Source organism: Corvus hawaiiensis, chromosome 8 (assembly GCF_020740725.1).
Source record: "Corvus hawaiiensis isolate bCorHaw1 chromosome 8, bCorHaw1.pri.cur, whole genome shotgun sequence".
Taxonomy (NCBI): Eukaryota; Metazoa; Chordata; class Aves; order Passeriformes; family Corvidae; genus Corvus; species Corvus hawaiiensis.
In genome coordinates, this window is record NC_063220.1 from 2393583 (window position 1) to 2415691 (window position 22109).

Here is a 22109-nt window from a genome sequence, read left to right on the forward strand (position 1 = left end):
GCATTGCTAACACAAAGGAGACAGTTTTGATTTTAGGGGAGATGGTAAAATTTGCTCTCCTCTGAGATTTCAAGGCTAGTTTTAGGAATGTCATGATTGGGAAACAAGAGTTATAAAACCCACAAAAAGCCCACCAAAAAAGCAAACCAAACCAAAAAACCCCCACCATAACATATTCCAGTTCTCCTATCAACCATGTGAAGTTCAAGGGAAAGTACCGGATTCTGCACCTGGGATGGAGCAACCCTGGATGTATGGACAGACTGGAATTTTCACACTAGAATTAAGTAGATTAAAAAAAAAAAGTGCATTCTAATCTGATAAAAACTCTCTGTGGATATGGGCACAGCACATCCCACATAATAAAAACAAACAAGCAAAAAATCCAAAGTAAATTATAAAAAAAATCTTATTATATCACATCTAAGGTTTGATGTCTGACCATTACCCAGTGCATTCCTTCATCTGTTTTGGATTTTGAAGGGAAGACTTCACGAATGTGAACTCAACTAAAGAAAGGGTCACTCGATCTCATTCCCAAAACGAGAAATTGAGAACATCCAAACATAGCTTCCAGCTGGGGTCCCTTACAAGGACACTGAGGGGCTGGAGCGTGTCCAGGGCAGGGAACGGAGCTGGGAAGGGGCTGGAGCCCCAGGAGCGACTGAGGGAGCTGGGAAAGGGGCTCAGCCTGGAGCAAAGGAGGCTCAGGGGGGACCTTGTGGCTCTGCACAAGTCCCTGACAGGAGGGGGCAGCCGGGGGGGTCGGGCTCTGCTCGCAGGGAACAGGGACAGGAGAGAGGGAACGGCCTCAAACTTTGCCAGAGCAGGGCCAGGGTGGATATTGGGAAAATTCCTTCATGGAAAAGGTTTGTCCAGCTCTGGCCCAGCTGCCCAGGGCAGTGTTGGAGTCCCCATCCCTGGAGGGATTTAAAATCCATGTGGATGTGGCACTTGCGGATGGCTGGAGTTGATCTTTAGGGTCTTTTCCAAGCTTATCAGTTGCAATTCCAACTCCTCTGCTGCAGAACCATTCCTAACTCCTCACACACCACATAAACACGGAGGATTTTAAGTCAGGCCTAAGAGCTGTGCAGACGTTTGATGCCCAGGCTGAATTTTCTGTTTCTGCATCTAAGAAGCCCCCAGCCTTGAGGACAAATTACCTGTAAAAGGTCCTAAAAATTGTATCTCCAAACTACATCAACCAGAGAGGATGAGCCTTAGAAATGAACTCGTAAGACAGCATTAATTACATTCTTAAAACCAAAAACCCACACCAGTCCCCAATTGTTTACAAGTTTAATGACTTAGAAATCGCATTTTTCAATACAAGCTTTGATTTTTTTTTTAAAAAAAAACTTATCAAAAATTCAGCATCATAGTTCTGCTAATACAACTGCAATTTTTTAAAAAGAATATTTACAGAACTCCAATGAAAAATAAAACTTAAGCAGAGGAAAATTTCAGTAGAAAATAGCTTCAGCTGGCAGTAATATGGCTTCCTGATTGCTGAATTGATCAACAGGAAAAGGGAGAGAAATACTGGCATAACAAAATGTATTTCCTGTTTGCAGCTTTGCACAAGCACCCCATGGTTTAGGAACCACCACACATTGGCAAAGCTACTAAAAAAATATCTACCTTCTATCTGTAAACACATTAAGAAATATACTTTGTAAAGCAACCATAGAATTATCAAAAATCTGAGCTTAAAATCTGAGTGCAAATCAATTCACATTAAAAAAACCCCCTGTAATTGGAATTACTGAATTGATTTAAAAACTGGTTCTGGGACTCCTATTTCTGTGTTCTTCTGCTGGACCTTGTCTTCCTGTCCATCCCTCCAGTGCTCTGAGCTGCCCTTGCATCCTCTTCTCCAAGTTCTTTAGTTTTGTTTCTTCTTCCTTTTTGTAGGGATCCATTTTCATCACTCCCTATTTGCACATGGAAAAATGTCAATTTGTATCATCAATCAAACATTTCCCACAAAATTCCATCTTCACCTACATTGTTTTGACAGGAAATGTCCCCAATGACAACATTCCAAAGATTACATCTCTGAATTCAACAAACCAGATACCAACCCCACACTTCTGCACATCCAATATCCTTTAAGTTGGATCCCTGAGGATTTACAGCTATTTCTGAAAGTAGGTTAGCATTAATGAGAGCACCAAAACCAATTAGCGGCCATTTGAGCTAAAATTCCTTCCACTGATATGTAAACCTAAAACAGAACCAACACCAAAGTTCTGCAAAAATGAAAACAGAGGAAGTTTTAGGGCAGGAAATTCCTCACTGTGTAGCCCTAAAGAGTTGCTGTCATTTCTACTTCAAGGCATTCATTTGATAATATTTTCTAATTGGGAGTTTTTAAGTCAAGCTGAAAATTCCAGGGAATATTTCAGGTGGCCAGCAGGACCAGGGCAGTGATGGTCCCCCATCCTGGGCACTGGGGAGGCACCTCCAGTGCAGTGTCCAGTTTGGGTCCCTCACTTCAGGAAGGACATGGAGGGGCTGGAGCATGTCCAGAGATGGGAATGGAGCTGGGATCTTGGATCTTTTCCAACCTAAAAGATCCCATCATTCTGTGCTCTCCATCAGCAGCCCCCCGAGTTCTGCACACATCACTCTTGTACCTACACATAACTCAGCCACCCTTAGAAAAGAGAAAGCCAATCCTTGCTTCACCTGATTTTAATCTCTTGGGTGCCACATCCTCTGCTGGCAGCTGGCATTTCCTTCTGCGAGAAGGGGGGGCTGCCTGTGGAGCAGGCTCACCCTCCTGGCCTTTTTCAGACTGATTCTCTTCAGAGCCAGTGGATGTCCCACTCAAATCCTGAGTTTCCAGAGTGCTTCCATTTTCTGGCAAGTCACTGCTTTTACGGAGAGAAGTAGAAGTAGCTGCCTCTAAGGTGAATTCCACCTTCCTCCTATTATTCCTCAGTTGCCTTGTTCTTCCCTGGCATGGATTATTCTGTGGAGATGCATCTTCACTTTCTTTAAGAATCCTCTTCTGACCTCTGCCTCTGGGCAGGTTGGGTTTTCCCCTGAGAGAAGTGGAAGTTGTTTCTTCACAAGTAGAAGAAGTTGTTTTCTTCCTGCCCACTCTGGATGGATTTTCTTTTGCAGGTGGAGCTACTTCCACAAGTTTACTTTGTTCTTCAGGAATTCCATCCTTACCATCTTCTGGCAAACCTTGACATGAGGTGGGGCTAAGAGCCAGTGAAGTGGTTGCTTGCCTTGAGCCCCCTTCTGAAAGATCCCTGTTTTCTTGGGAAAGAGAATTGTCCAAACTCCGTTTTGCTTCCCTACTGTTATTTTTCCTACCACTTTGTTTTGACAGGCCCTGTTTTCCCTGAACAGAGGGGGCAATTTCTTTCCTTCTGCCTCTTCTCAGTTGATTTTCTTTTCCAGGTGGATCACAAGTTTCTAAGGGAACATTTTGCTCTTCTTTGGGAGCTTCTTCATCACCTGCCGGCAAACCACGTTTCCCTCGAAGAGAGATGGAACTGGCTGTGCGTGATGCCAGAGCAGTTTCTTTCCTTCTGCCCCTTCCTGGTGGCTTCTCCTTTGCACAGGACACTGCTTCCAAAGGCACACTTTGTTCTTCATGAGTACCCTCATCTTTAGTCTCCAACAAGCCACGTTTTCTCTGGAGAGGAGCTGAACTTTTTGCCTCTGCTGCTGGATCCATCTTTTTCCTCCTGTCCCTTGCTGATGTATTCACTTTTGCCTGCACAGTTTTATTCCCCAGAGCTGGATTTTCATCTTCTCTCTCTGCCATCTTTTTACCATCCCCTTGCAGCACCCCACGCCTCGTTCTGACAGAAGGAGATCTGGTCTGTGACGCTGCAGCCACCTCGCGTCTCCTCCCCCATTGCGGTGGATTGTCTTCTGTTGAAGAGGGAGCAGCTTCCAAAGCCGATTCCTGCTCTTGTACAGCCTCATCTTTGCTATGGTCTGCACTTAATGTTTGTTTTTCCACAAAGGCAGGACTAGCTATCTGTGGCATGGAATCAAGTTGCTTTCTCCTGCCCCTCCTTACCTGTGAAGGAGGATTTTCAGAATTCTCATGTTGATTACCTTTGTCAGTCATCCCTTCATCTTCCTCAGGTAAACTTTTTCCTTCAACCACTTTGGAACTGCTTTCTTCAAGCTGAAAATTAACTTTTTTACCTCTTCCTCTTCGACACATCACTGCATTTCTTTGTGCTGGATTCTCCTGCACGATTTCAGTTTGCTTTGCTTTAATTATTCCCCGTTCATTTCTCGTCCTCCTTTGAGCAGGACTGGCACTGCCTGCAGCAGGGACTGCTGTGGCACCTGGGCTGGGCTGGTCCTTCCTGGCTTGGCCTGCATTGACACAAACAGAGCCCAAGGAATTCTGGAGAGAAGATTCATCCACTTCTGCTTCTGAGTTAAATTTGGGAGGAATTGGTTTTAGGCTGTTCACATTTTCAGTAAGTTCATCAGCTTTTTGCTCCAAAGAGTCTTTTTTGCCTCTTCTGTTTCTAGCCCTGTTTGTTTCCAAGTTCTGAGCATTGACTGGCATTTTGTTTGTCTCTGCAGAAGGTGACTCTGCCTTTAATCTTTGAGCTGCCTCTGTTGTATTTTCCTGAGCATTTTCTGTTTCACATCCCTGAGAGCCTTTCATCTCATTTTTCACGTGGGATTGTGTTTCAGCATCAGTTTCAGCTGATGTTTCCTCAGTTTTCTGAGGTGTATTTTCAAGCGTGACCCCACGAGCATCTGCTTTCATTTCAGCTGAGTGCTTTCTGTTTCTAGTACTTCTAAAAGATTTAACTCTTCTCTCTGTTGCCTTTAGTTCAAGTTTAGTGCCATTTTCAGATTTTTGTGCTGTGACAGCCTCAGGAGCTTTGTCACAAGTCTGTTCCTGTCTTTGTGTAACTTTTGGGGATGGGTCTTTACGAAGCTTTCTGGTTGCTCCATGAAGTTCTGCTGGAGAAGCTGCTTTACCTTGGTCATTCCTTGGTTGCCTCCCTTTTTTAGGTGGTTGCCTCCCTCTTTTGGGTGGAATCACTGGTTCTGTGTTCTCCGCTCCTCTGCGCTTCCTCCTCGGTGACAGGAGCACTTCTTCACTGTCCTCTATCCCACTGTCATTAGCTTTGCTATCAGGTTCATTGGAACCTGTTTGCAGCTGACAAATTTCATTCTGAATGTTTCCAGGGTCTGTCTTTGTGCCTGGATCACCTTCAGTTTCTGACACATCACAGATGCCACAGTCCTGCAGATCCTGTTTGGTATCTGCAGCTGCTTTTTGTAGCACTGAAGAATCTTCAACACAAGACTCAAGATTTTTGTTCAGATGTTTTGACTCCTTCACCTCTTTCCTTTTACCTCTACCCGGTCTCTGAGCAGCTCCAGGTGGTTCTACAGATGCAACAATGTCAAGCCCTTCCCAATCAGGGTGCTTTGGAACAACTTCTTGTATGCAATGTTTTGTCTTCCTTCCTCTTCCCTTATTTTCAGGTGTGATCACTCTCATCTCCTCCTGCGTATCAGGACTCCATAATTCCTTTAAATTCACACCATTTTCACACAGCTTTTCTGTAGCAGGAGGCAGAGCCTTCCTTGGTCTGCCCCTTCTTGGTCTCTGGGCAGGCTGCTCTTCACCAGTTGAGTCCTTCTGTTGAAAACCTTCACCTTGGGAAACTTTTCCTTTCTTTTCTAGAACAGGGTAAAGAGCACAAACAAAAATTAGAAATTACTGTGCCTGATCAAAGTATTTGTGAGTTTCCATTTTCCTGAGAGAGGCATCTTGCTCAAACAAGCCAAAAAACACCCTAATTTAGAAAGGAAGAAATACTTAACCAATTCCTAGATTAAAGGCCAGGCTTCTGAAGTTGTTTAATTTATTTGGGAGGTCAAAGGGAAAAAGGGATCTTAGCTCAGGAAGTAGCTGGGCTCACTGACAGAGCTTTAAACTGGATTTGAACTTCATGGTAGCATTCATGACTTCGTATATTCATTATTCCTCTAAGCAAAGTATTTGTACTTACCATGTTTATGACCGGAATTAGAACCAGGAAGTGTAATTTCTTCCTGAGAATCCATAGCATTTACTGGTCTGACCTAAGGGAATAAACAACAACTAATAAATGGATGAACTTATTGGAGCCAACCAACACCAGATGAATGTACACCGGTATTTATAAAAATTCTTGTCAAATCCTTCTCATTACAAATGAAATCAATTAGTCTTATAACTATATCCATTTATCTGACAGAATCACACGAACATAGCAAACTTAATTCTTGCCATCTAGAGTGAAAGAGAACAAACACTGTGGAGAAGCATCTAAACTCCTCAAAGAGAATTTAGGGTATTGAAGAGAAATTGAGTGTTCTGTAGTGTTTTATTGTAGTTCTAAGCACTAAGCCCAGCGATACTCAGCATTTTACCCATGGAATATGAAAATCAAAACCACTTTTTCAGTGATAAATGATACTGGGAGTGATGGCAGCACATCTCCACTGAAGATCAAGATTCTTCTCACAATAAAAACCAGCACCAGAATGAACCAGGCTGGGCACAGACATCACCAAACCTGACCCACTGGATGGAGAGCCTGACTTTTCCTACCTGTAATGATCACAGTGGAATGGTGAATGAGATGCCGGGAATGCCACTTTTATAGGAAGCCTGTTTTTAATGCCACTAGGCTGGTGATTCTTTAAACAATCTTAAAACACTCATTCGTGACAGATCCCTTCAAATAGATACATTTTAACACACACAAATGCACCTGTCCTAGAAAATGTTGCAAGATACAAGATGTCATACTAGGAAGTCTGAATTCATTTCAAGCACAGGTTTCAAAGTCTAAAAACATCCCTTCCAAAAGTTAAAATGTTTTACCTTCATTTCCTCTGGGGTACCAAACATTTCTGTCACTCCAGCATAGTCCACTTCAGAATCAGCAGATTTCTGCCTGGGTTCTGCCATGAGCCTTTGCAGCCCCACAAAATCCTCAACTGGTTGATATTTCTCTTTAGGAGACTTCATTAATCTGCTAATTCCAAACATGTTTTCTATGGGCTCAGTTTTCTCCTTTGGCGTCTGGAAAATGCGGCTGATCCCAACCATGTCCTCCACGGGCTGGGATTTCAGCTTTCGGGCCCTCTTGGTTGAAGTCACACCTGGCACACCTTTTATGGCTTCCCTGCTCTCTGCTGGAGTCTCCAGCAACCTCTGCAAGGCAATTTCATCTGAGGCTGGTTCCAACTCTTGCTGTGGGGTCCTCATGAGATGCCTGATGCCTGACAAAGCCTCTACAGGCTCCAATTTCTGATCTGGGGTCTTCAAGAGCTGTCTGATGCCTGACAAAGCCTCTACAGGCTCCAATTTCTGATCTGGGGTCTTCAAGAGCTGTCTGATGCCTGACAAAGCCTCTACAGGCTCCAATTTCTGATCTGGGGTCTTCAAGAGCTGTCTGATGCCTGACAAAGCCTCTACAGGCTTTGTCTTCTGCTTTGGGGTCTTCATGAGCCTCTTGATACCCGACAAAGCCTCTACAGGCTTTGTCTTCTGCTTTGGGGTCTTCATGAGCCTCTTGATACCTGACAAAGCCTCTACAGGCTTTGTCTTCTGCTTTGGGGTCTTCATGAGCCTCTTGATACCTGACAAAGCCTCTACAGGCTTCGTCTTCTGCTTTGGGGTCTTCATGAGCCTCTTGATACCTGACAAAACCTCTCCCGGTTCTGACCTTTGCACGGGGGTCCTTAAAATCTTCCTTTTGCCTGACATGACCTCAACTGGCTCCAACTCCTGCTTTGGAGTCCTCCTTTTACTTCCTGATTTCACCAGAGATGGTGGTTTTTCTGGAATTACTGCCAAACTATCCACATCATCTTCATGCATAGCTTTTCTTTTTTCAGGAGTTTTTGTGGCTATTTCATCAAACACGGATGGAGATGACTCCTCTCTCAGAAAGTGGAATATGCCTGAACTCTCTTGCTTCTGTTCTGAAGCATCTGAATTATTTAATGGTGACACCATCATCTCTCCTGAAATAAGCAGTAAATTTATGTCATTTGGAAAATAAATTAAGCAGAAAATCCTGTAGAATCAAAAATCTACTCAAATACAATCTTCTAGAAACCAAAATCCAAACACGTGCATGGGTTTGCTGCCATGTCTGAAACAACACTTCAACAGTTTGAAGTTTCACACCAAATAAAATGAATGATAAATTATCCTACTCAGAAGTTAACTGGAACTACAACATTTTCTTCTAATACCTCATAAATTTCAATGGTTCCTTTCATGGGTTACTGGCTGCTTCACCTCAGTTAAGTCTGCCTAGGCTGAGATTGCTGCTAACCCAAAATATACCTAAACATTCCTTTTTTTAAACCTACCAGATTCCTCAGGAGTGTGCAAGTCAGAAATGTCCCCTGCAGCACACAGTGGTGTGAACTCAGCATTCTGAGCAGCAGCCAAAGATAATGTTCTTCCATCCTGATTTTTCGGAGTTTGAAACATTTCAGGCACTCCTAGAAATTGTATTTGGAGAAATGAGCACATGTTTTGACAAAAGAACTGCACAGCTGGCAGAGTGAGCAGACTTTAAAATCTCACCTGTGAAGCTTTCATCCATATCCATGTTGAGCTTCAGCATGGGATTTTTTACCACTTTAGGGATGTGTCCAGCAGATCTGATTGTGGTGGAATAAGCTCTACCTACAACTATAGTAGCAGGTGACTCTGCATGACCCGTGCTGAAGTGATCTTTTATTTTCTTCTCTGGAGTCTGCAGAGGTAAAGGAAAAAGAAAATAAAGAGTTATTAAACCAAGATTCTTCTTGCTGGAAGAGGTGGCCAAGCTCCTTCCACCATTTATCATTAGTCCTGGTTCACTGGGAGGTTCCAGATGACTGGAGGATGTCCAGTGCTAAGAAGGGTTGGAAGGCCCAGCCAGCCTGAGATTAGGAAAGGAAAGGCAGGTCCTGCCTGATTTCTATGATCAGAGGTTGGACTCCATGATATTGGAGGTCTTTTCCAACCTTAAAAATTTCATGATTCCTTTTGTACAAATCTCCATTTCCCACATGCTGTGAGAGACATCAACCCCCATTTTATACCACAACAGGAGCTTCCAGCTTCTCTATCAAAATCCACCCAAGCTGTTTGGTGGTCATGCAAGAAAATAAAACAAAGAAAGACAAAAAAGGATACCTTTGGTGGGTGGTTTATCCTCTTCAGGGGTCTTCCTTTACGGACACTTTTTTTAGCAATCTTTGACTGTGGTCTTGCAACTCCCAATTTTACCACTTCGGCCCAAGATTTTGCAACTAGAAGCAAATGAGAAAAAACCACTTCAACTCTCAGCTGTGTAAATGGAAGTTGGCAATTTTATTTCTTTATGGTTCCCATACATTTTCTGCAGTCTGCCAGAGGAAAGTGTTTGTTATTATCTGACAACACCTAAAGTGTTCTCTGAAATATTTTCAATTCGAAAACCCAGTTTCACCTTAAATTTAAGAAGAGTGCAAGTACCCAGTGTGGCTTTCCACACCAAAACAATAAGCTTCACACAGGGTCAAACACAGCTCAGATCCTACAACTGAACTCTGACCCAGTTCCTTCCTTCCTCTTTTGTAAGGAACTCATTTTTCCCAACAGAAACTCGCCATGAGCCTTTCAGCCTTGTTTATTACAGATGAGCTTTCCTCTGGTGAGATTTAACTTAAGAGAAATTGTTTCCAAGTGAAGTTTCTTTCACCACTTCCTGAGGAATTTCAGTCAGGAAAACTATTTATTTATCCTGCATTTAGATCTACACAGACTTCCCATAATTTTTCTTGTATCACCTTCTCCTTGTGGCACACTCCCAAAATTCCTGAAACAAGGTTACCTTCATCACAGCATCATTCTGTACACAGCAGTGGGAGCAGGGAATTACAGCTGTGGAATAAATGAAGCTGGAAGTTGTAGGACACCTGCCTTGTTTACTTCAGAAAAAAATTTATCAAAACACAAGGATTATATAAAAGAAATGATTTTTTAAAGTAGAGATAAAAAGGGGAATGCTGTTCCTAAAGAAAAGGATGTTACTACTCTCTTGTCAGAATTGCTATGTCAGTCTGTAAATAAAAAGAACTTTGAAAAGCTGACATTGCCAGGATGTGCAAGATGCAGAGAAAAATGCCAAGCGTCCAGGAAATTATCTGAAAAAGCACTGGAAACAGAGTTTTATTTTGGATCTGAAATTTTAAGAGCTGTGATGTTCTTTTCATGTTACTGAAGGAACTGATGCAGTGATATTAAAAAGCACATTACAAAGAGGTGGTGAGAAATGGAGTGCCATCAATATTTGTCAACAGCTCTGCTGCCATTAAAATGAACAGAATAATAAAAAGCAATAAAAATTCCTGGGTGAATGGTAAATTTGACTTTGTCAAACTGATTTCACTGATGAAAACAGGTGACAAATACACCCTACCTAAAAGTTTATTCAAAATTCAAAACTCAAAGAACCAGAGCTCCCCTATTACAGTTTCCAATGCTGTCAAAACTATTTCAAATCAGTGCTCAACACCGAGAATTCTGAAGATTTGAAAGTAACACCCAGTTATGATCTTTTTATTTCTATCCATTATGTACCACTGTGAGTTGTTAAACTCAGTCCAGTTCCCAGACAAAGGTTGTGAGCCTTGTATAAAAATAAGGCACGAAGTGAAGCTGCCTTGCTATAAAATGTTACATTTTGGAAAACAAAATGGATGTGATAAACATGGCTTGGTTTAAGACTACTTGAACTTGACAGATTTTAAAGATCATGACTCTAAACTTGCAAAGAGAATGCTAATTTTACCTTTTTTCAATGTCTGAACTTTAAGATTTGTGTTTAAATGAGTTTATAGATGCTTTAATAAATCTGCTTTATGAATGAGAAAATGCAACACTTTGCACTTCCAAGAAGCCCAGCAGACTTCAGAAGATTCACCAATTATTTGGTGCATAACAAAAAGGCCTTCTCCAGTTTGGTTCCGGTATTTTAAAGCGTGAAAGTGAATATTAAAAATTATCTGTTGAAACCAACCTAATAAATTGGCACTGGAGGCACCACTTCTCCTCTTCGCAGTGATAACAGCCACAGCTCCACCTCTGCTCTTCATGGCAGTGCCCTTCAAACCCAGCTGGGCACTTCTGGTTGACTTGGTGGGTGTCACTGTCGCAAAGGCTTTGGCATCCTGGGCAGCAGGACAAGATTTCGGTGTTTTCCCTTGGACACCACTTCTCTCCTTTGGATCCACATCTTCAGCACCAGCATCCTTCTCCTCTGCAATTGGGAATGGTGTGGGGGGCTGGGAGATGGAGAAACGCCCTTTCCTGAAAGGGGCTGGAGAGCCTGAAGGAACTTTGGGTGTTGCCTTCCCTGAGGGAGGGAATGAGGCACCTGGAGACTGCTGGGCTGGGGAATTTTTGGGTGACCTTTTTTCTTCCTGGTAAAAAAAAAATAGACATTAGTGAATGGAGGATATTTCCTTCTTTCTAATGAAGTGATCTGTCCAGGGGAACCCTGCCTGAGACCGGGATTATTTTACTCTTTTCAGGAATGATACAGGAAATGATTCCTAAACTGTTGATCAAGTTTGGGGCTAAGTTTGGCAGGAGGGTTTACCTTCCTTTTGATCCTCACACTTTCCCATCCTTACCATTCATCCATCCCCAGCCACCAATTAAATCATTTTATGTCAAATTTAGATTCAGATTGATTGATTTTTAATTTTTAGTCTGTTTTTTCCTCGTGTGTTTTACCCATCCATTAAGTAGCAGAGTGACCTCACCAATGAATTTTGTGGCACTTTTACCTTAAAATAAACCTGGTTTTGCTGATGCCTTTGCTGTTTATTCTTTGAGCATCCCAAATCACTCATGAGTGACACCAGCAGGCATCACACAAGATTTACTACTCATTTTGAATTAATAAATAATAGAATACATATAATAGAATTTATAAATTCTGATCACAGTAATGGACTCAGCAACTTGATTGCTCGTAACATTTACCTGATCTACCACGTGCTTCAACCGCTGAGCCTTTTTGAGCACAGCCCGAGGAGAGTTTCCGTAGGGTAAACTCTGCCTGGCAGGGAGAGCTCCTCTTTTCAAGGGAGAGTTGGGAGGCAAACTTTTATCAAAGAGTTCTGGACTCAGATGACCACCAAAAGACACTCTTTTTCTTTTTCCCGAAGTTTGAGGGAGCATCTCACCACTCCTCCTCTTCTGAGGGATTCTTTTTGTCTTGCCTGAAAAGAACAATTAAAAATACTTTTACATTATCTAAGAAACCAAGGCAGCATTTTAAGCCTTCCTTCTGCATTTCAAAGTTGGAAACAAACCCAAAGAAACTTACCTTAAAGAGAAACAGATTCAATCCAGGACATTTTATACATATTGTGTATTGTTATGGTCAAATGTAACTCCATGATAAATATTTTACAATTAGTGTCAGCAACTGGTTCTGCATTTTATCCCAGTGGACGAATTTTTAGGAAAGTGTTACAGCATTTCTCTAGTATCAAAAACAAGGCAGGGGATCCAATGTATTTACCTGAATCTTCTCCATTCAAGAGGCCAGGAGTTTTAGTTTCTGAGCCAGGCTCAGTGACTTTGAGCTCAGCAGCACTTCTAGACCTTCTCTTGGCTGATGGTCTCCGAGGTGTTGCAGCACTGGCATCTTCCAAATCCTGGTTTTGGTGATACCCCTCCACGCCCAGCTCTGCTGGAGCTCCACTGGCTTTTCTGCTTGAATCGTGATGTTCCTGACCAGCGTGTGTCTCCAGTGCTGTTTCAGTCAGCACTCCAGAGGTCCTTGGCCTTCCCCTTTTCCTTCCAGAGCCAGGTGTCTGAGCAGCAGGAGATGCCATTATCCCTTCTGAAGCTGGTGCCTCTGAATGGACACTTTTGTCCAAGAAATTTTTACTTTGCCTGCTGTTTCTTCTGGGACTCTTGGAATGAGAGAGAGAGGCAGAGTTATCCAGGTTTGCCTGATCCCAGATCTCTTTCAGCACTTCTTGGACAGGTTTTCCTGGTGTTTGTTGTTTGCTGTTTCGTCTTTGCTTTAAGCATTTGTCTTCTGGCAAAGGCAGTTGTGTGCTATCAATTCTGCACACTGAATCTTCCCCTGGAGCTCCAGCTGGGATTTCTGGAAGAGACTTCAATTTCAAGGACCCACGCCGTGGGGTTCTTGGAGTCTCAGAATTTCCAGGATTCATTCCACTGGCTTCTTTGGGAGGTGACACAAACAGAGACCGAGGACTCTTCCTCCTGGGTGTTGGTGTGGACAGCACACATTTACCTCCTTCAGCAGCGCTGGGGGTGGGCGGTGTGGGGCTGCATATTGTCCCTTTAGCTGGACAATCCAACCTTTCTATGGAGCACTGCTGCAGTGAAACCAGGGAATTCCTGTGGTTCTCCTTGCTGGGTTTGGGTGTAACAGCAGAATGTTTGCATCTGCCTGGTGTCCCTAATTCCTTAGGATCCTGCAAAGGACTCTGACTGGTATCTCCTGGCACCACCTTTGAAATGGGAGTTCGAGGACTCCTGGTAAAACTCTTTCTGGGAGTTCTTCCTACAGCTGACAGCTCCTTATTAAATCCTGAGCTGTTTCCTTCTTCTCTTCTTACAATTGTACATTCTTCAATATCTTCCCTTCTGCCTGTTTCCTTTCCTTTAGTCAGGCCGCCCAGATCAGAAAGATGACTCAGGGATGAAATGGGAGCATTTGGTTCTGGCAGAACACTCCCAGGGTCTCCTTTTGCAGCTTGTTGAGAGGCACTTGCCCTGTGCAGAGGTTTTTCCACTTTCAGCTCATTCTTCAGGTTTTCATAGAGTTTACTAAAGGGGGACACTTCATTTTGCTTTTTAAGAACATGATGTATTCTCCGTGAAGATTTGGGTGTTCGGAGTTTGACAGGGAAAGCTTCAGGAAGATTTTCCTCTGGAGTTCGTTTATTTTCATTGGCATTTTTCTCTTCACACTCAGCATTATCTACACAGTAAGCAAAACAAAACAAAAATACAGACGCAGAGTTACTTCAAAATGGTAGAACTACACATATAAGTTCCATAAATACAGATTAAAAATTCCTTCTTTTCCCTCCCAAGATGGTCAACCAGGATCTACTGAAATGGAACACTTGGAAGCAGCCTGGGCTTTTTGCATTGGAACAAAAATCTGTCAGAAATGATAATAAAGAACCTTCTCTGAAACTGAGGATTATTTAAGATAAGAAGGATAAGAAGGTGAAGCCCTGGCATTTAACCAGTCTATGAGTTATAATCATCCAGAATTAGCAGCTCTGGATTTTTCTGGTTCTACAGGAAACAGCTCCTGTAAACAATTATTTCAGTATCTACCAGGTACCTCCAAAATTACACGTGTTTCAATTTTTTATTAGGGAAGAATGCATGAGAGAATGCAGTATTTGCTCAAAAAAGGTGTAGCTGTAGGTCAGCAGAGAAGTTCAAGTTAAATTTTAATGACAGAGGTGAATTCACATCTGTCATGATGAGATCTAAGCGTGATGCAGTAATTGCTGACATAGCAAGGTGTTCTCAGATTGAAAAGTCTTAAAATGCCTTTTTTTCCCTCCTTTAACCTTGTTTGAATTCTTAAGCTAAGCAAAAACGCAGTTAAGGGGACAAAAGCAAACAAAGTCCCCAGAGAAGAGGAACCAACCTGAAGCATCAAGACTTTTAGCTCCTGAAGTTTGTTTGTGTAATAATTCCACTCCTGCCACCTGCTGAACATGAAGAACCTGTAAATTTGTACAACATTACAGCAGAGCAACAAAGATTTTACAGTTTAGCTTTCAATTCTACATTAAAAAAACTACTTATGAGAGACCATGCATTGTCCCTAAACAGGCATTAAAGTATTCAAATTAAATCCTTGAACTTTGCAATAGTTAACATTGAGTAATACATTTGAGACTCTAAAGAGGAGAGGTTGATCTTGTTTTATCATTTAAATTCTGAGCTGTCAAAGGAGCTGTAAAATCAGAACAAAAACACTCGAATCTCCCCTTCTTACCAGACCCAGTGGAAGATTTATAGCTCTATCTGTATTAGTAACATCATGAATTATTAATTGTCTTTTACCAAAACCAGACAAATTTTTGACTAAAATTTAGACTAAAAATTACTAAATTTTGAAGAGTATTTATCTGAAGGAGTTTATTTGTATTTTAGACAGAAAGGCACTTCAGGGCTGAAAAACTACCCCTAAGAAGAAAACAGAACAAGGAAATAAAAAGCCATATCACTACTACCAATGTATTGGTAAAGAAAATGCCCACAGCCACCAATTTACCTGCAGAGTTTCATCTTTTGGAGACCTGGAACGCCTCTTTTTCAGAGTTGATTGCAGAGGATATTCAAACCTGAAAGAAATATTTTAAAATACTATTTTGTGTCAAATAGTTGATGACTTAAATTCCTGTTATTAAGAGAAATGACCTAGAAATAGTTGTCCCTTCCCAACAACGCACACATCTCAATTTGAAAGGCTTTAGCAACTTAAAACCACTTTCAATTTCTCCCTAAAACTGACAACTCTTGAAACAAAATCAGAATTATCTCTCTAGACAGTTCTATCTTTATTTACCGTAATGTAATATAAGTGATAAAAAGATAGCTTTAAGCAATCCTGCCTTCTCATGAAGGCCTGTAAGACTTTATGAACTAAACTTCATTAATTTACACTCTAGAATCAAATAATTAAAGTGTGGTCCTGGCACCCACCTGAAAGAACGATCAATAATGGTTAACACATCTCCGTGCTTCAGGAGAACAGGCTGCTCAACGCAAGCCCCATTCAGCTGCGTGGGGTTTACTGTGCTTAAATTAGTCAGGACTGCCTAAAAATCAAACAAAGAGTTCAGTGACTGGCGAGATGCACCAAGGCAATGCATATTTCAGTAAAACATGAGCATCTCACCTCCTTGTTCTCATTTATCTCAATTTTGCAGTGCTCATTGGACACCCACGGCAGCCGCATGCGGATGTCACATTCTGTTTTCCTGGGGGGAAACACAAGTTCAGTTTCACACAAAACACAGGGAAATCTGCTGTAGAATTAGGGAATTTCCCAACATTTTAGTTAATAATGGTACAGCAGCATAATTTCTCAAATTTGAAGAAAATCTCTAATGCTTTTGATTTGCTGTTCGTCTTACCACTTTTATTCCCTTCCCCACATTTCCTGTGGCCAGAAATTTAAAAGTCAATCAATAAATAGAAGTAGTTCTGGCAAGGAAAGGACAAGTAATAAAATAAAGTTCAACTTTCTACTGTAACATCAACCTTAATCCAGTCTCACCTTCCCTCCCTCTTTACACCATTCCTCCATTAACATTTATTTTTGTAAATAAGCATTAAAAGACCTGATCTGCAGGAAAACACTCATTATTTCAATGTATGCAAGCAAATTCTCACCTTCCAAATAAACAAGAAGTTGAGGTGAGTGGAAAAACAATTCCATCAGTCCCATTCCTTTTAATGACAACGATTTCCCCATAGCGTGGCATCTTCAAATATAAAGAACTTTACCTATAAAAAACATGCAGATTACTCATCCTAATTTGGTTTACATGCTTACAAGAGTAAGTCGATGTAAGTTTTTATGTTTTATTTTTGTTTCAGAGATGAGATATTTCCCAATGGGCAGCAGAAGAATCTCGGTGCTGTTTACATGTGTTTGTTTCCCTGTGTAGAAAACTGGGAATATGTTTATATAAATTGTTAGACTACTCACAGGTATTCAGGAGATTTTTGCTACCCATCAGAACCTTGGAAAGGTTCAGGAGCAACACAGATTATATTTTGTCCCGTAAGCAATTTAAAAACTCACTCCTCCTCAGCTAAATCCGAATCTTTCAATCTCTTACCTAGACGGAAATTTTCAGATTTAGATTTAAAATAGAGACCAAATGACTGCAGTTGTGTGCTCCAGGAAAAGCAGGGAATAGTGTCATCAGCTCCCAGGAGCACGGGCAGGAACAGCTGGGAAGAGGCTGGAAATCGGGAAATTGCTGATCTCTGTCGCGATGGGCTGCGACAGAGCTGAGAGGGAAGCAAGTGCAGATCTCTGCGTGCACAGATCGCGGCACAAGGAGAAACAGCACTGGACTGGCGTAAGAACCCCAAAGCCACAGCACAACCGATGCACCTTTTATATATTTCCATGTAACGCATTACTTAATGTATAAATGCGATTGCCACAAGCGAGCCTTAAGGAAGCATCTTTATAAACACTATATTTGAAAGCAGCAAGGTAAAAACAACGGAATTAAAAGCAGTTAAGAGAGACCCTTATGGAATGTTTGGGTCGGTTTCATGCGATAAACACTTGTTGACAACAGGACACAACTTTGGGGCGAACCCGGCAGTCCCTTCGGCTTTTAGGGAACGCAAATAAATACTCGGTGTCCCGTACCGAGAGTTCCCCGTCCAGGCAGCCACCAACTCCTACAAGCCAAAAAAGGCACATGAGCTGCAGATGCCGAAGTTTATAAGCCAGGGCTCCGGGCGGTCACGGCGCAGGTAAACACCGGGTGAGAGCGGGGCAACAGCCACCACGGCAGGGGCAAGAGCCATCATGGGGGGGTAGGTGGCCACCGAAGGGAAGATGTCAGGCGGCCCAACTCCTCCCCGCGGCCCCCCTCACCCCAAAGCCGCATCCCCCCGGCCCTGCTCCCCTCACCCGCTCGCCCACCCGTACCTGGATCTGTCAGAGTCCTGAGGGGCCCCGTGCGGCGGCGTCCGACGCGCCCCCCCCCGCGCTCCCGGCACGGCGCGACGCCGACTGAGCCCTTCCCGCGCGCGCGCGCCGGCCCCCGAGACCTCGCACGGAACGCCCCATTCCCCTCCCCACCACGGCTGTATTCCTCCGCCAGGCACCGAAACGGAACCCCCCGGGAGCCGCGCAGACAGACGGACAGGAGCGGCAGCCGCCGCCCGCGCCTGCCGGCAGCAGCCGTGGCTGAGGGACAGCACCGAGCCCCTCCGGCCGCGACAAGCGGCACCGGACAGTGGGACTCTTTTAGCTTTACCCCGTGCCGGATCGGCGGAAGGAGAAACGAACGCACCTAGGTTGCTTCGTTGACCGTTGAACATTCGAAAAGGAGCGCGGCGGCTTCTGATTGGCGGAGGGGGCGGCGCGCGACGCGCAGCGGAGCCAATGAGAAGCGGCGAGGGCGGTTTGAGTTCAAACGGAGGCGCCGCCCCCCGGAGCCGCTCGCGCCTCAGGCGCCGCCCGGGGCGGGGCGGAGCCACCGCGGAGCCTCCCGGGCCCTCATGGCAGGGGCGGGCCCGGACACGGATTCCTGACCGAACCTGTGCCTGAACATGGATCTGTACCTGTGCCCCAGCCTAAACCTGTACTTGTGCCCGAACCTGAACCAGTATATGAACCCGTGCTTGTAGCTGTACCTCTGTCCATACCTGCACATGAACCTGGACCTATATCTGTACCTGTGCATAAAGCTGTCCTGTACCTGTGCCTGAATCTGTACCTGAGCTCATACCTGAATCTGTACCTGAACCTGAACTTGTACCTCAACCTTTACCCATTCCTGTGCCTGTATCTGTACCTGTGCCTGTACCTGAATCTCTACCTGTACCTGTGCCCATACCTGTGCCTGAACCTTTATCTATATCTGTATCTGAACCTATACCCAAACCTGTGCCTATATCTGAACCTAAACCTGGATCTGTACCTGAACCTAAACCTGTACCTGGATCTGTACCTGAACCTAAACCTGAACCTGTTCCCAAACCTGAACCTGCCTGGGCTTATTCGGCCCCTCTGTGAGGGAGGGGGATTTGCAGGCCTCAGCTGCTCCCAAATTTGCACCTCTGCAGATCAGCAAAAAGTGCCCAGAATCAGTTTATATCAATTCAGCTTCACTTATAAAGTGAAGTGTTATAAATTTAAGCATCTGTGTTTAATCAGATTAAAATACTACTAGCCACAAAAATACTATTAACCACGAAAATAAGGGGTTTAAAGAGAGGGGAAAAATAAAGGGAGCAAGGATGGGAGGGGGTGAGCAGCAGTAAAAGTTAAATTAGTATTTTAAGTCCATTTTAATTAGCAAATTAGTTACCTTCATTTAGCTATAAAACTGATCCCCATCTCTGCTCCCAAACAGGAATTCATTACTGAGACTTGAATTTGAGGATCTCTGAGGCCGAACATCAAGAATCAACATGAACATTGTGTTGCTCTGTGTTTGAAGATAGAAGAAAAAAAACTTTAAAAAACGAAACAAAACAAAACAATGCATTACTGAGATATGAAATGGGACCTTCATTCCAAATTTGCTGCTTGTGCAAGGGAAAGGGATACAGGACAAGGTCATCCAACCTTTTGTGCTTCGGGGGATAAAATTCTACTATTCAGATCTTTCACAAAACAGAACTTTTGATTTTACTACTATTTTATTATCTGGCTTGCCTCAAAGACTATTCTGTGTGGTGTGATGACTTCAGGGTGCTTAGATGTGATACAGTTAGATGTAAGCAGCTTTTAAAATGTTATTTCTGTTCCTTTCAATCAAATGACTTTGAAGTCTATTTCATAAGCTTGGGCGGGGGAGTTTAATTTAGGTCAGATTATTATTATTATTATTATTATTATTATTGTTATTTTAGAATAGCCGTATGCTACTGGACAATCTTTAATTTAGATGTAAATCATACCAAAGTCAGGATTCTGTTTGGGTATCACTGGGTATCTAATTGGGTATCATTGCTAATAAACAGGTAATCAAGTCAGAGCCTTCCAAGGACTCTTTACAAGTGCAGTTATACCTGAATGACGTATCTGAAACAATTTATAGCAGAAAAACTCTTTGAAATGGAATTTATTGCAGTCTCTGCCAGCCCACGTGATCAAACAGCACAAATAAATAACTACATCTGCACTGTGTCAATAATTGTATATTCTGGCCTGATTTACTCATGTGTCCCTACAAACACAGCAATACTTCCAGGGAAACACAAATTAGGAGCGAAGGTTTTCAATCTGTCTCCAAGAGCAGCAGTGCTCTCTGAAACAGCATCTGTACAAATATTTGCCAAAGTGGTTTTACAGGAGGGAAAAAAAAAATAGGACATTTTCTTCAAGGTTTGAACTTGCTGGTAGGTTAATTTGGGAATATTTAATTTAGATAAATACACCTGAATACACCATGAAGTAAAGTTGTCAACTGTTAAAAATGAGCAGAAAAATCACGTCAGTGCTTGAATCTCCTTGTTAGAGAGTTAAAAAAATCAGCATTTTAATTTGTCCCATGAAGATCCTCATACAGGGTTATTTATTCAAGTGTCTGAACAGGTGGTTTGGAAGCACTGAATGAAGCTCATTTCTCACAGATTTGTACTATCAGTGGTTTTCACTTCAAAGTCTAAAAAGCACAAATTCTAGTTAAAGCTTTCCCTAAATTAGGGCTTCTACAAGGTATAAAGTAAATAAATATTCAGGCTATTCACACTGTGTGAAGCAAAGTCTGGAGATGAGAAGTTGCTGTGTGACAAACCCTGAAAATGTAATGTTTTGCACCAAATTTCTCTCTTAAAATCATAGTTTATTACACTGACACATTATTGCACCCAGGATGTTTGGAATGCTTGTATTCATGCACAGAACCTAATGTTGACACAGGATTTTACATGGGAGGAATCTGCATAAATTTAGGAACAAATGGGATATGTTTCTAAATTATATCAATCCACAGTTAACAAACACTTTGAAATAATAAATTTACCTGAAATGGTGAAAGCACATAAACTACTAAGGGAAAAACATCTGAGTATAATGGACACACCAGTATTTTAAAGTCAAATCTGTATTTCAAATAACCCAAATTCATCTGGAACAGCGGCTTTCCAATAGGCTGTAGTCCTTCAAAGCCAGGGAAGATGACTGGGAAGCAAAAGGCACAATGTCCCAGTGAAACATGTCTGGTTTAAAATGCAAATCAAAACTTTGTAGTGTGTTCTAGGCCAATTCCAAGATTTCAAAATCACCCCCAAGGATTGTGGAACCCAATTCCTGGTCCCCAAGAATCCCACCCGGTACCTGATCTGGGAACAAAGTTCTTAATCCAGAAGATTTTGCCATCAACTGCAGCAGATCACTTTTGATCCCAAGGGTGACCATAAGAGGGATTTTGCATCTCCCAGCCAGTCCTTTTGCACAGCTGAGTTAGGAATTTGTACATTTTATGAGGACTGGGGTGAGATTCCCCTGGATTCAGCAAATTAACAAATTCTAGAGTACATAATTTCCATACTTACAAACAAGGGAACAGAGCTATTCCACGGGCTGCTTCCTTGGGAACAGCTTCTGCTCAATCCACAGGCTACCACATGATCATAAAATCATGGAATGGTTTGGCTTAGAAGGGAATTTAAAGCCCACCCAGTGCCATCCCTGCCATGGCAGGGACACCTCCCACTGTCCCAGGCTGCTCCCAGCCCCAATGTCCAGCCTGGCCTTGGGCACTGCCAGGGATCCAGGGGCAGCCCCAGCTGCTCTGGGCACCCTGTGCCAGGGCCTGCCCACCCTCCCAGGGAACAATTCCTTCCCAATCTCCCATCCAGCCCTGCCCTCTGGCACTCCATGCTCTCACTCCATCTCTTCCAACAGCCTCACTCCATCTTTTCCATAGGCTCCCTTCAGATTTTGGAAGGACAAAGTTTCTATAAAAATCTCAACGAGAAAATACCCTGCTCAATAATTCCTTCTCAAGCTCTTCCCACCTGGGAGTTTTCCTTTCTTTTTGTCCACCCAACTGGCTACCCCAGCTTGGATCTTTTGTTCCATGTTTATGGATAGTTGGAGTTCAGGAAATGTTCACAAGAACACTGGAGCAGTTTCTCATGCAATGGGAACAGGTGAAAGGAGAAAATGATTCTTTGTGCAAAGAACTTCCTTGGCAAGGTGTCAACTCGATTAATAACGGAGTAATTCCCCTCCTCTGTGCAAAGCAGCACAGAAAATGGATAAAAGTCATTAGAAGGAAGCTCTCACGAAAAGATCTAAATTACATCCTAATCCTTTAAT

At 42.9% G+C, this 22109-nt stretch overlaps 1 protein-coding gene across 3 annotated transcripts; it reads right to left on the reverse strand.

The window, feature by feature from the left end:
* Positions 1-1285: 1285 nt before the first annotated feature.
* MKI67 (marker of proliferation Ki-67) lies at positions 1286-17854 on the reverse strand. 3 transcript variants are annotated; one of them, XM_048311882.1, is made up of 16 exons: positions 17760-17854; positions 16475-16588; positions 15978-16059; positions 15782-15897; positions 15351-15420; positions 14718-14778; positions 12588-14027; positions 12044-12282; positions 11073-11475; positions 9206-9321; positions 8609-8780; positions 8389-8523; positions 6887-8034; positions 6027-6099; positions 2695-5694; positions 1286-1937 (listed from the first exon to the last, which is right to left on the reverse strand). In XM_048311882.1, exons 2-16 carry the CDS (start codon positions 16564-16566, stop codon positions 1801-1803), a joined length of 7284 nt encoding a protein of 2427 aa, XP_048167839.1. In that variant the 5' UTR covers positions 16567-16588; positions 17760-17854; the 3' UTR covers positions 1286-1800. The 3 variants fall into 3 exon arrangements, with proteins under 3 accessions (XP_048167839.1, XP_048167838.1, XP_048167837.1); XM_048311881.1 differs by having other exon boundaries at positions 14718-14781; XM_048311880.1 differs by having other exon boundaries at positions 14718-14796.
* Positions 17855-22109: the final 4255 nt, after the last annotated feature.